The 15,180-nt window shown below is 42.5% G+C and overlaps 1 protein-coding gene across 1 annotated transcript in view; it reads right to left on the reverse strand.

The window, feature by feature from the left end:
- nphp4 (nephronophthisis 4) overlaps positions 1-15,180 on the reverse strand; it is a 431,885-nt gene that overhangs the window by 252,110 nt on the left and 164,595 nt on the right. The window contains exon 6 of the mRNA XM_043675534.1: positions 4,503-4,639. Within this exon, the coding sequence (XP_043531469.1) occupies positions 4,503-4,639 (137 nt within the window). The remainder of the gene's footprint in view (positions 1-4,502; positions 4,640-15,180) is intronic.

Genomic DNA, 15,180 nt, shown 5'->3' on the forward strand with positions numbered 1-15,180 from the left:
GATGCAGTAAATGATGTGTGTGGAGGTGCAGGTGAATTTGTGATGGATATGGAAGGATCCCTTGGGGCCTTGGAGGGAAGTGAAGGGGGAGGTGTGGGTGCAAGTTTTGCATTTCTTGCGGTTGCAGGGGAAGGTGCCGGGAGTGGAGGTTGGGTTGGTGGGGGGTGTAGACCTGACGAGAGAATTGCGGAGGGAGTGGTCTTTCCGGAACGCTGATAGGGGAGGGGAATATATATCCTTGGTGGTGGGGTCTGTTTGGATATATTTCAATACATCAGGATATATTTCCCTCCCCTCCCCTATCAGCCCCTCCCTCAAGTCCCTCCTCCCTACCTTTTATCTTAGCCTGCCTGGCACACCCTCCTCATTCCTGAAGAAGGGCTTATGCCCAAAACGTCGATTCTCCTGCTCTTTGGATGCTGCCTGACCTGCTGTCCTTTTCCAGCAACACATTTTTCAGGGGATTTGATAGAGACATACAAGATGGTCAGAGGATTAGACAGGGTAGACAGTGAAATACATTTCCCTAGGATGATGACGTCAGCTTGTACGAGAAGGCATAACTACAAATTGAGGGGTGATAGATTTAAGACAGATGTCCGAGGCAGGTTCTTTACGCAGAGAGTGGTAAGGGCATGAAATGCCCTACCTGCTAATGTAGTCAACTCAGCCACGTTAGGGAGATTTAAACAATCCTTAGATAAGCACATGGATGATTTTGAGATAGTGTAGGGGGCTGAGCTGAGAATAGTTCACAGGTCGGCGTAACATCGAGGGCCGAAGGGCCTGTTCTGTATTGTTCTATGTTATAAAGCGTAGTTACAGATGAGCTGGAGCCAGCAGCTGTGTACAAATAGAGTTTCGGCTAGCAACAATTGGATGATTGGTTGGCTGTTCGTCCACAGGGGCATCGATGACAAATGCCTCCTGCCTTCCAACAAATATGTGACTGGCAACCAGGTAGCTGAACAACTTAGGGGTATAAATATTTGGGCAGAAGCAACTGATCTCTAAACCGGTTTCAAGTGTCAGTAGCAAGGGAAAACTCGACCACATTTTGTAAACTAAATTGGGGATATTTTGGAACAACCATCTTACATCAGCAGGTTCAATGTTCAAGCTCTCGGAAATTTGCATTACACAGATAGTAATACATACATTACAACAGCTATGTTAAGAAAATTAGATTTCACCAACTTCTCAACCATTTTTTTGTTCTGATCTTCACTTTATGATCTCAACAATGCTCACACTAATTATAAAGAAGAGCTGAAAATTCGAGAAACACTCAGCAGGTCTGGTAGCATGAAGGCAGAGAAATACAGTTAACATTTCAGGTCGACAATCCATCACCAGAACTCAGATGTTTCACACCTAAAGGGGAAAAAAAGATTTAATGCTCAAGTTTTGATGGGATCGCAGGTGAAATAAAATGATGAACCAGGGCAGTGTGAGATACAGTGCTTCAGAAAGGTCAAAAGATTCATGTGCTAGTGCATGATGCAAGGACTACACATATTTTATCTGAAATATAAATTGAAAAATGGAAGTCTAGATGCTGTGTAGCAGAGGGAGAAATAGTCATTTTTCTTTTAGTAAATCAAATCAAAAATGGAATTGTGTGGTGTTCACTTATTGGTTACAGTCAACATGGTATCATCACCAAAAACCACAGAACTGTGAGATTGTCACCTCTTTCCACCCTTGCAGTTTGGACTCGTGACTCACAGGACATTTTTGTTTTCGCCTTTATCTTCTACTTACAATAGTTCTGCACAACTATGTGGTCAGTTATATTTGTAGATTAATATGTGCATTGTTGGATTTAACGAGGGTATAATTAAAGTTTGCATGTTAGCAATTAGTTTTATATTTTACCACTTGCTAAAGAACAAGTTTGTTATGACACATAAGCTTTTGTTTTCTTATCCATTGATGACACCTGATGGGTATGTCTTTTATCTTAGATTGGGACTAAATTCAGGCAAACTATCCATCCTGGTGACGAAACTGGTCATTTTCGCATTGAGGACAACTCGTGGAGTAGTGAGGCATGATTTCCAGCACACTCTTCCCATCACAGTCATGGTAGAAATTGAGAGTGAATCTCAGGAGGAAGTGAGAACAACAGGATCTCAAGGGATATTACATCAGGAATCAAAACCACAAACAGTGCAAATTTAATTGACATCTGTGTAGAATAAATCAGAGTCAGAGATAAATTGCTAAGGAGGGAGATGTGACTATGAAAACAAGGTTTGGGAGATAACTGAACAAACACAGGAAGGGAAATTGGAAGAAATGAAGGCATACAAGGTGAGAGAGAAAAACAGAAATTGCCTTGGTCAGAACAACAGGTAACCAAGATAAGCAATCATGAAAAAGTACTGACCATGAATTAAACAGAGTGATAAAAGCAAAATACTTCAGATTTGAAAATCCACAATTAAATCCACAATGGGCGACACGGTGGCACAGTGGTTAGCATTGCTGCCTCACAGTGCCAGAGACCCAGGTTCATTTCCCGCCTCAGGCGACTCTCTGTGTGGAGTTTGCACATTCTCCCCATGTCTGCGTGGGTTTCCTCCGGGTGCTCCGGTTTCCTCCCACAATCCAAAACTGTGCAGGTTAGGTGAATTGGCCATGCTAAATTGCCCGTAGTGTTAGGTGAAGGGTAAACGTAGGGGAATGGCTCTGGGTGGGTTACGCTTCGGCGGGTCGGTGTGGACTTGTTGGGCCGAAGAGCCTGTTTCCACACTGTAAGTAATCTAATCTAATCTAAAACTTAAATTGCTTGAATAGGGAGAGAAACAGTGTTTCGATCATTTTGTTTTAATTGTGGATTGCCAAATCTGAAGTATTTTGCTTTTATCACTGTTTAATTCATGGTTAGTACTTTTTTTACGATTGCTTATCTTAAAAGACATTCTGTTCTTCTATCTAAGGCAATTTCTGTTTTTCTCTTTCACCTTGTACACTTCATTGCTTCTAATTTCCCTTCCTGCGTTTGTTCAGTTACCTCCCAAACCTCATTTACATAGTCACATCTCCCTCTTTATGTATTCGGCCTTGGATCTTTGGGTGACCATCCTTCAAGGTGGACTTTGGGATATGCAACAATGTACAGTTGCTGAGCAGAGGCTGATAGCCAAGTTGGGTATCCATGAGGACGGCCTTACCTGGGTCTTGGGTTCATGTCACACTACAGGTGAGCCCACTACACTATACACTCTCTCTCACACACATGCATACAAGCGTACACACAGACATTCTCACAAACTCACACAGTCTTGCAGACCCTTGCTTATACACATGCTCCCTCTCAGACACACAGACATACACCCCCCATACTCACACCCACGCATTACCCTCTCGGGCTTATACTCCGTCACATTCATGCACATACTCTACCAAACATGCACACACACACACACTCTCACGAATACACACACACATACACAACATGCGCGCGCGCGCGCACACACACATACACAACATGCGCGCGCGCACACACACACACACACACACGTGCACCTAAGTCTAAGGGGTCAATTAACATTTGCAGAATTGTAATTACAGATACATTCTATTTTTGTTCAAACAGCACACAACCTGCAGGTAGTCAATCCATGTATCATTTTCTAAATTCCTACTTTTCCTACTTTGGAAACAGAATCAGTCTGACTCAAGATTGGGATACCGACAGACTCTAACCTCACATCATTAATAAGTATCTGAGCTGAGGTGTCACAAGAAGTTCTGGGATTTACATATTAATGTACTGAAACCTGCAACCCATTCTAAAAGATGAAAGACTTAACAGCAATCTAGGTTTGTTCAATATATCTTTTTAATTGCATGACACTGTGATCTTTTGCTGTACATTCTGTGTCTTATGATTGTGCCCCACTAGTTACCTGACGAGAGAGCAGCGCTCTGAAAGTCACTACTTCCAAATAAATCTGTTGGACTATAACCTGGTTATCTGTGATTTTTAACTCAAAATTATGCAACATCTTTAGCCCCTGAATCAACATTGTGACCTCATTATACAAATAAATACAATTGAAGTTGATAGAGGTTCACTGGAGTACCTTGAACAAATTTCCAACCATCTGAACTGAGATCCCATTTATAGATAATTTAATAAATCACCCAATCTAATTATCAATATTACTTGTTGCGATATATAGTAAAACAACAATAATGTCAATTACAGCAAGTGTATAATCGCAGCAGACCAACATGTGACCAATGCAGATTGCATCGAGCAAAGAAGAAGCTCCATCCACAATTGCAAGCCGTTGCTGTACTTTAACAGAATCATATGAAGAATGAAAACTGAGAATGTACTTATAACTTACACCTCACGCTACTGTAGCAGGCTGTGCATTTGGGACCAACAATAAAGTCAGAAAATGAAGGATCGAAATGCTAATGAAGTAGTACAAACCAAAAATGATTTTCAAAGGCTCGGAAGATTAACCACAGCTCTGCCCTACCTTAAGCAGTCGGTCTGCATTAATCAATTCCACCAGCTCCTCTTCAAATTTCTCTAGTGTTGGGTAAAGCTGAAGGGACAGCTTGTCCAAGTAGCAAGTTACAGTCTTCATTAAATTGGGTTTCTTCAAAATGTTGCCTTCAATCAAAATATAAATGGTTTAGTTATAAATCAATCTAAAGACATTTGACCATTACATTACAGAGATGCAGCGTGATTTCAGCAGTGAAGTAAATAACATAAAAACACCATTAGGTGCAATTGCTTAGTAGATTCACACTTTGAACCCAGTGACAATGAAGGGATTGCAATGTATTTCCAAGTCAGGATGGAGAGTGGCTTGCAGGGTGATGATATGCCCTTGAATCAGCTGCCTTTACCCTTCTAAAAGGAAGTGGGCATGGGTTTGGAAGGTGCTGTTGGACGATCTTTTGTGAATTTGTGCAGTGTACACTGCTGCTGTTAAGCATTGGTGGTGGATGGCGTTGATGTTTGTGGATGTGGCGCCAATCAAATGGGCTGTTTTATTCTGGATTGCAATGAGCTTCTCGAGTGCTGTTGGAGCTGCACCCATCCAGTCAAGTGGGACGAATTTCATCACACTCCTGACTTGTGGATGGTGGACATGCTTTGGCGAATCAGGTGGTGAGTTATCAGCCGTACTATTCCTAGCTTCTGACCTGTTCTTATAGCCACTCTGCTTATGCGGCGGGTCCAGTCAAGTTTCTGGTCAACAGCAACTCCAACGATGTGAATTGTGGGGAATTCAGTGATAGTAACACCATTGAACGTCAAGTGGCAGTGGTTAGATTGCCTCTTATTGGTGAATACTCATAGCCTGACATTTGCATGGTGTGACTGCTACTTTCTACTGGTCAGCCCAAGCCTGGATTTTGTCCAGATCTTTCGGTATTTCAACATGGACTGCTTCAGTATCTGAGCAGTTGCGAATGGTGCTGAACATTGGGCAATGATCAGCGAACATCTTTAGTTCTGACCTTATGATGGAGGGAAGGTCATTGTGAAGCAGCTGAAGATGGTTGGAACAAAGTTTTCTATCCTGTCTTCTGGGCAATGGTGTGCTCCTGGACCAGTGGTTCTCTTGGACTTTGTTATGAATTCCTCTTCTATCTCAAGAATGTTGAGGTCAAAACACACATGCAGGTTGTGACTGTAAATTGCATATACATTTTCATATCTCATAGGTTGTTGCACTATTACCTGTAGTATAATACCCTTACTCTTTTGAGTTATTCTACCTAGAGAATGTGATTTTGTCACTGCAGCTGGTAACTTTGAACTGAATTTTATGTTCCTTTGGTTAAACTTGAACGACAGTGAATATTTAGCACACATTTCTGCAGTGAGGCCTAGCAAAATTTTGCCAAACTTGCCTCATCAACTATCCACTCCAACCCCACTGCATCCAATTCTGGTCCACCTTACCATACACTGTTCCCAGAACATCTTGGACTCATGGGATATCCCAGAATCCACTGGCATACTTTGTACCCATGCCATTTTTAAGACCCCATTGTGTATCCAGTCTGCACAGTTCCTGACATTTTCCCTAGTATGGCAGAGGGGGAAATCAGTGCCCGACTTTACGGGCAGAGAACTGGAGGTCCTGTTTGAAGGGGCAATTCAAAGATGGGCTTCCTTCTCCCCCAAGACTAGCAGAGGAAGCCATCACACCAGACCATGTCTCTGCAGTCTCAGCCATCTAGAGGAAAAAAGTCAATTAAGGTTTTTATTCTGTGGCTTAAATGCCGCCATTTTCTCTCCAATACTTCAAAGTCACTCAGTCGTGGCTACTCTACCACCTCCCACCGAGATCATACTACTCTCAGTCTTGCCTGCAACATATTCCCTGGCCTACTCTAAGGATTCTACAATCGGCAAATGTGACTAGTGTCTTTACTCTTATTAGCCCACATTGTATTTATGGCACCTCTAAGCTGAAGGCTTTAGCCTTGATTACTACATCTGCCTTAACATTCCTTCTGCAAGTCCTGCTGACTGTTTCTCTATGCAAGTACTTGCAGCTGCTGACTGACTGTGTATTCTAAAAGTAGTAATGTCCTTAACAGTGGTAATCTCGCTTGTCTTCTGAAACTTTCTTCTTCTGGTTGGAATTGAACTTCCTTTTAATATTTGGCAGTTTACACAAGGTTGGCTACACACCTAGCTGTTAATGGAGGCTTTCTGGTATCTCTACACTAGAGTGATGGAGAAAGAGAGACAGTTTCTTGTTGCTTTCTCTTTGCAACTTAAGTGGCTCTCTGCTGCATTGCCCCTAGTCAAGCCATGGTCAACAGATCAGGAGCCAAGCAAGAGTTCTTAGTTCAGAACCTATCAGCTCAGTCATGTATATTTTTGTTCTCAATGTTCCTGGGAAAGCAATTTTGTACACAACTCAGTGTGCAGATAAAAATGATTTTTATAATTCTTCACACAGTCTCCTTGGCTGAAAGTAGTATCTTTCTTTTCTCAGTCCACAATCCAAACATAAAGGAAATAAGTCATCTTTACACCAGCCATGGTGTTGGCAGGCAAACTATGCATGGATTCAGCATCCCCAAATTAAGCAGACTTTAAAAGAAAACAAATCAGGGATTCTACTCCTGCTCATTTATCCCATGATCCTATGGGAGGGTATAGATGCAGAATGTTACAATGGCTTCACAGTCAAACAGTCTACCAATACTGACTGAATTTGAACACTGCCTGTTTACAACATAGACGTTAAATATCGGAATCAGCTTGCAGAGTTTGATTGGAGCAGTTTATTTGTAGGCAAAGGGGCCTCTGGCAAGTGGCAGGCCTTTAAAAGTGCGATAGCAGGAGTTCATTGTCCATATGTTCCTGTCAGGGTGAAGGCCATGGTTGGCAGGAATAGGGAGCCCTGGATGACAAGAAATATTGAGGCTTTGACCAGAAAAAAGGAGGCGTGGTTCAGGTACAGGCAGCTGGGATCAAGGGAATCCTTGGAGGTATACGCTGAATACAGGAGTTTACTGAAGAATGAAATCAGGAGGGCAAAAAGGGGGCATGACACTGCCTTGGCTGAGAAGATTAGGGTGAATCCAAAGAGGTTCTTCAAGTATATTAAAGGAAAAAGAATAACGAGAGAGAGAATAGAACCCCCTCAAGGACCAAAGTGGACATGTATGTGTAGAACTGCAGGAGATGGTCGAGGTCCTCAATGAAAATTTCTCTTCAGTGTTTACCGAGGACAATCACATGAAAAGTTGGGAACTGAGTTAGTGGTGCTACCTTAGGGACAGTCAATATCACAGTAGAGGTAGTGTTGGATGAATTAGAATATATGAAGGTGAATAAATATCCTGGTGCTGACCACATATATCCAAGAACATTGCAAGAGGCAGGCAAAAAAATTACAGCTAATATTTCTGCATCTGGTGAGGTCCCAAATGATTGGAGGATGAATATTGTGCCATTAGTCAAGAGTGGCTGCAAAGAAAAGCCTGGGAACTATAGACCAGTAAGCTTAACATCAGTGATAGGTAAATTTGATTAGAGTGCAGAAACAGGCCCTTAAACTCAACAAGTCCCCACTGACCTTCCGAAGAGTAACCCACCCAGACCCATTTTCCCTCTGACTAATGCACCTAATACCAAGGGCAAGTTAGCATGGCCAATTCACCTAACCTGCACATCTTTGGATTGTGGGAGGAAACCGGAGCACCCGGAGGAAACCCATGCAGACGCAGGGAGAATGTGCAAACGCCACACAGACAGTCGCCCGAGGCTGGAATCGAACCTGGGTCCCTGGTGCTGTGAGGCAGCAGTGCTAACCACTGTGCTACCATACTGCCCCAATCCATATCAATGATTTGGATGAGAATGTAAACTGCATAAGTTTGCAGATATACTAAAATAGGCAGTTTCATGGACAGTGTGGAAAGTTATTAGAAATTGCTGCAGAACCTTGATCAGTTGGGGAAGTGATCTGAGAAATAGCAAATGGAGTTTAATATAGATAGGTGTGACATCTTGCATTTTAGAAAGTCAAATCAAAGTAGGAGTTTCATGGTGAATGGTAGGGCCATGGAACAAAGGACCTTGGAGTTCAGGTGCACGATTCTCTGAAAGTACAGTGACAGGTAGACAGGCAGTGAAGAAGGCTTTTGGCACACTGGCCTTCACCAGTCAGGGTATAGAAGTTGGGAGTTATGTTGCAGTTATACAGGACATTGCTGAGGCTGCACTTGAAGCACTGTGTTCAGTTTTGGTCACCTTGTTATAGGAAGGACGTTATTAAACTGGAAAGAATGCAGAAGAAATTTACAAGAACGTTGCCTGGACTCAATGGTCTGAGTTATAGGGAGAGGTTGGATAAACTATGAGTTTTTTTTTGAGAGTATGGGGGAGACTGAGGGGACACCTTTTGAAGTGTGTAAGATCATAAGTGGCATGGATAGGGAGAATGCACTCATTCTTTTTCAGAGGGTTGGGGTATCGAGGACGAAAGGGCATCAGTTTAAGGTTAGAGGGGAAAGAACAAAAGGAAACCTGAGGGGCAAATGTTTTACACAGAAGATAGTACACATATGGAATGAGCTGCCAGCAGAAATGGTTGAGGCAGGTACATTAACAACATTTAAAAGGCATTTGGACAAATACATGGATAGGAAAGGATTCGAAGGATATGGGCCAAGTGCAGGAAAATGTGATTAGAGTGGATGGACATTTTGTTCGGCATGGGCCAGTTTGGGCCAAAGGGCCTGTCTCCGTGCTGTAGAACTCCATGGTTCGAAGAAGGACATTGATGGCAGAAGGAGAACATGCTATCTTGTTTCGACTCCATGTCTATTTAAGTTTCTGCACTGCCAGAGAGGGAAGACATACTCTGAACCCCTTTCCATTGGCAATTTCAGATGGAACTGCACCAACCTCCCTTTCTCTCATCTCCAGTGAGGCTCAGCACAGCAATTAGACCAGCTGAGAGATTTCACATATCTCATTGGCTTCTCGTTTGATACTTTAAAAATAGCTTTATTTTCACCTGTTTATTCTCACCACCTTGGTCAACATAACTGAAATCTAAACACAAAGTTTCTTAATTAATGAAAAAGATGCATTTACATCATAATTCAATCATTTTTTATCCTTCAACAAGAAAAGCCACAGCGAGAAATCATCATGAGATTTTTACATGAACATAGATACCAGCAGTCTCTTCTGAAGTGACAGTTGTAACTAACATTACATCTGTCAACAGTAAACATGCTGACAGTTTACCCACCTCTACATATGTTTAGTGCCATAATTATTTAAGTAAATCCCCACCCAACCAAGCGGTGCCTTTTTTCTGACAATGTTTCTCTGTGCCAAATCAACGTGCCGTGCAAACTGTTGCAATCATTGATGTGCCTACAAACACTACAAGCTGTCAAGTACCAATGATTTACCAACTTCACTCTAAAAAAGTCTTCCAGAACAATGTTTATCACCAGCCAAGATAAGGATAAGACAAAAGTAATACCAAATTAAATATTATATTGCATAAAGCAATAATCAACAGAATTCTTGATTTATTTATTGAATAAAAAAGTTTTAATCACTAACACCGCTTAGAGAATGCACCTGTGCAGATACAAAAAACTGAAACACAAAGCAATGTGCTCGAGAAACACACCATGTCTGGCAGCATCTGCGGAGAGAAAAATACACATCAACTTTGTTTTTCTCACCACAGACACTGCCAGACTTGCTGAGTTTCTCCAGCAGTTTCAGTTTTTGTTTCAGATTTCCCTGCATCCACAGTTCGTGGTTTTACTATAGTGGAGGACTTGAGTTGGCTTGGTTATCAAGTTCCCTCCAAGTAATCTGACAACACTAACTGCTAGCACAAGTTGTAGACTAGTGTGAGGGGCCAAGGCAGTGCTAATGTCACTGGACGAGTAATCCAGAAACTCAGGGATATGGGTTCAAATCCTGTCATGGAAGACGGCGAAATTACAATATAAAAATAATCTGGAATTTGGAGCACCAACCAAATGGCAACCAAATAACCAACGTCATCTGGTTCACTGATGTTCTTTCAGCCTTATCTGGTTTGGCCTACACATGACCGCATACCCACAGCAAATGTAGTAGAGTTTTAATTGCCCTCCAAAGTAACTCACAAGCCACCCAGATCAACAACTGACCTAACTGAGGCAACGCAAGTGTCTGATCTCCAGCCATCCTTTGTGTGCTAGAGTTCTGGGACGTTTCTTCAGATACACTCACCAGAATCTGCTCATGAGTCCAATCTGGATAAAGTACATGCTGAGATGAAAGAATATGAGGTGGTGAAGTGTGAGAGAGAAAAAGTTCACGGTGCATTTTCTGAGGGATTGTGGCTCTTCCTCAGAGGAGAAGAGTCAGCCGTCAGCTCGTCCTCATTTGCAGAGCTGTGAAGGTGCATCGGTGCCTGCAAAAGTGAATAGAGGGAATGGGCCATATAATACAGGTAGAAGCTTGAGGATGTTGCCAGGGTTGGAAGGTTTGAACTATAGGGAAAGGCTGAATAAGCTAGGGCTGTTTTCCCTGGAGCATCTGAGGCTGAGGGATGACATTCTAGAGGTTTATAAAATCACAGCATGGATAGAGTGAGTAGACAAGGTCTTTTCCCTGGGACAAGGGAGTCCCAAACTAGAGGGCATAGGTTTAAGGTGAGAAGGAAAAGACTTAAAAGAACTTAAGGGGAACCTTTTCACACAGTGGGTGGTGTGTATATGCACGAGCTGCCAGAGGAAGCAGGGGAGTCTGGTACAATTACAACATTTGAAAGGCATCTGGACGGATATATGAAGAGGAAAGGTTTAATGGGCCATATGCTGGCAAATGGGACTAGATTTATTTAGGATATCTGATCGGCATGGACGAGCAGGACCGAAGGGTCAGTTTCCATGCTGTACACTTCTATGACTTTATGTTAAGAATACATGTAGAATGGTGACAATGGGAGAACAGCACAGCACAACACAATCTTATTTGGCTTCTTGGACATGAAGGTCTCAGCAGTTCCACATGTGCAGTCTTGATTCACTCCCACTAATTAAAGGGTATTCTCCCTATGGCAACAAGGAGATGCATGACACCCACTTTGCTAACCATTTTACCCCATTCGGATCTATTATGAGACATTTCTCCTGCAATGAAACAAAGGAAGGTTGTGTGGGTTGCAAGCAGCTGTAAGAGCTGTTAGTAATGGCTTTTGGGTGAGTGAATAAGAAGCACAGAGGGCAGGAAAGATTAACAGCAGAAGAGGACAATGTGAGTCAGAGCCATTGAGTTAAGATGATGCACACAATAGTAAGAGTGATAGACCATTAACCTTGGTCAGAAAGGATGGCAGTTGTGGAGTTGAAGTGAGTGAAAAATAGCATAAGACCATAACACATAGGAGCAGAAATTAGGCCATTCAGCCCATCGAGTCTGCTCTGCCATTCAATCATGGCTGTTAAGTTTCTCAACCCCATTCTCCCATTTTCTCTGTGACCTTTGATCCCCTTGACAATCCAGAACCTATCTCTGTCTTAAATATACTCAATGACCTGGTCTCCACAGCGTCGTGTGTTAGCGAATTCCATAGCAGAGAGAAGAATATTATGGCACTTTGTCTTGCAGAGTGCAGTAAGTTACTGACTCTGACACTGTGCCTGAAGGCCATCTCTGACCAGAGTGGCATGATTTGGTGCCATCATCTTCGCTGGTGGTCCAGAGGGAAGAGGATAGCCTTCTGTGCACTGCCCCATCCACCATGACCTCCAAGTCCCTTTCAGCGAAGCAGCGTGTTAACTACCCTTTTTCAGCAGACTCCTTTTGAAATGCAGTGCAGCAACAAACTTGGATTGGTTGATCCTGGCTTGCACTGTTTGAGGTGGGCACAACTGGGCTTTAAATATGGCATCCATAATATGTATGCTCGAAGGTCCCAGCAGCAGGGAGCCCTTCAGACTTTGTGAGCATATGATTCAACAAGAGGGGCATTGTGGATGCTGGATGCATAATTAATTAGGTTGCCAGCAGACGATTATGAGGAAAGTCAACAAAGCTCACAAAGAATTTGAGAATCTTCAAAAATGACACTTATCCAAGATTTGGGAAGATTCAAATAAAAGAAAAAGTTGTACAGATGTTGGAGATCTGAAAACGTGGAGAAACCCAGCAGGTCTGGCAGTATCTGTGGAAAGGGAAACAGATTTGTATTTTAAGCCTAGAGTCATATTGGACTTGAAACATTAATTCTGTTTCCCGCTCCACAGACACTCTCAGACCTGCTGAGTTTCCCTCGCACTTGCTGTTTTTTATTATGGGAAAATTCAGCTCATTGAATCATTGGTGACAGGGCAATATAATTACAAGGAAGATTAGAGAATCTTGGACTTTTCCATCTAGAAGGGAAGCAGTTGAGAGGTGATCTTGCAGGGACATTTAAAATAATTAAGGAAATGGAAAAGCATATCTGGAAATGCACCCTCAGTAATTACTCTACCAGAAAGCTTTGACACCTTTTTACAGGAATTGAAGGAGCAGGGAGAGCGGGGAAAGGAAGGGAGAGAGACAGAGTAGGGGAAGGGCAAGAAAGAAAAAGTCTCCATAATCATTGCACTCACCCCAATCCACTATTCCAATGAAGTATCCCCAAACTAACCCTGAGATGGTGACCCTGACCTGAAACAGGTAACAACAGCAACAGACCCAGCAGCTGAGGAGATAAGGCTGAGCAGAGGTGGTCAAGACAAGCACAGGATGTGGTTGAGGTGACAGATTGGTAGGTTGAAAAGGTGAATTTGCCAAATACATATTATTGTTACAGGGTTCATGAGACAGCACCACAGAAAAGGTGGACAGTCAGCACTGAATGAGTCAGAGCTGAACACCATCAACAGCTGCTGCACAAACACAAGACAGCATTCCAGAATCCAGCACAATTAGCACTAATTAATGGGAGAGGTTAATTAAAAAGACTAGGATTCAGATAGTTTTTGTGGTCATCGCTTTCTATACTTTTGATAACTTTGATAGTTTATTGTATTTATAGTTTGAATGGTTTTTGCTGTTCTATGATTTTATTGGGCTATGAGTCTTAATGCCATATAGAGGGGACTTTTTCTTTGCATTCTTTGAAACAATTTGTCAATGCATGTTCTGATATCAATGACAGCCACTCAATGCCTAAACTCAACATTGGAGTACTACTATTTGTTCTAAACAAGAACACATGATAACTATACTATTTTTGATATTTTTTTAAAAATCAAAGTTTTCTAGTGGGATAGCCCAGTATGACAAAGTTCATTTTTGCTACATGTTCCAAAGAGATCACGGGACTCTGTTGGTCAGAGTGCTGGAAGAGAAGGATCCTTAGACTATTCTGCAGACACAACTCCTCAAGGCAGGCTCACAGGAAATGAAAGTAATAGCAAGGAAGAGAACCAGAGCAACAGCAACGAGATAAAGTTGAGACAGTGTACATCCAAGGAAGGAACTGGGTGGCTTATGTCTTATCTTCTATTCCTTGTGTGATTGATTCCCATTTCATTTGTTATTTCAACAGAAAATAAGGAATACTAATTACATTTTCTTGCTCCATAATGTTTACAGTAGGAAAGAGACGGACCTTGGGCAGCACAGTGGTTAGCACTGCTGCCTCATAGTGCTAGGGTCCCAGGTTCGATTCCAGCATCGAGCGACTATCTGTGTGGAGTTTGCACATTCTCTCTATGGCTTTCCTCCGGGTGCTCCGGTTTCCTCCCACAATCCAAAGATGTGCAGGTTATGTGAATTAGCCATGCTAAATTGCCCTTGGTGTGTTCAGGGATGTGTAGGTGAAGGTGCAGTAGTCAGGGGTAAATATAGGGAAATGGGTCTGGGTGGGTTATTCTTTAGAGGGTCGGTGTGGACTTGTTGGGCCAAAGGGCCTGCTTCCATACTGGAGGGGTTCTATGATGCTGTATACGTGCAGAGATCATTGAAGGTGGCAGGACAGGTGGAGAGAGCAGTTAATAAAGTATTCAGTGTTTTTGGCTTTACTAATGGGAGTGTAGTCTACAATCATGGAGAATATGTTGAACTTGTACAAGACTTGGTAGATTTCTGGAGTATTGTCACATTTCTGGAGTATTGCCACATTAAAAGGGAAGATATGAATTCATTGGAGAAAGTGAAAAAACAAAATGTTACTACAGTTGTTATGGGGGATTTCAACATGCAGGTAGACTGGGAGAATCAGGATGGTATTGGACCTCAACAAAGAGACTTTGCGGAGTGCCTCAGACATGGATTCTTAGAACAGCTGGTACTGGTGCCGACCAGGGAGAAGGCAATTCTGGATCTGGTATTGTGCAACGAACCAGAATTGGTCAGGGACCTCGAAGTGAAGGAGCCATTGGGAAGTAGTGACCATAATACAATAAGCTCCAATCTGCAATTTGAGAGGGAGAGGGTACAATCGGAAGTGACAATATTTCTGTTGAATAAAGGGAACTATGGAGCTATGAGGGAGGAGCTGGCCAAAGTACAATGGTGAAATACCTTAGCAGGGATGACAGTGGAGGAACAATGGCAGATATTTCTGGGTATAATGCAGAAGATGCAGGATCCGTTCATTCCAATATTGAAGAAAGATCCCATGAGGAGGCAGGGGTGACCGTGGCTGACTA

The sequence above is a fragment of the Chiloscyllium plagiosum genome, chromosome 34, assembly GCF_004010195.1.
Source record: "Chiloscyllium plagiosum isolate BGI_BamShark_2017 chromosome 34, ASM401019v2, whole genome shotgun sequence".
Taxonomy (NCBI): domain Eukaryota; kingdom Metazoa; phylum Chordata; class Chondrichthyes; order Orectolobiformes; family Hemiscylliidae; genus Chiloscyllium; species Chiloscyllium plagiosum.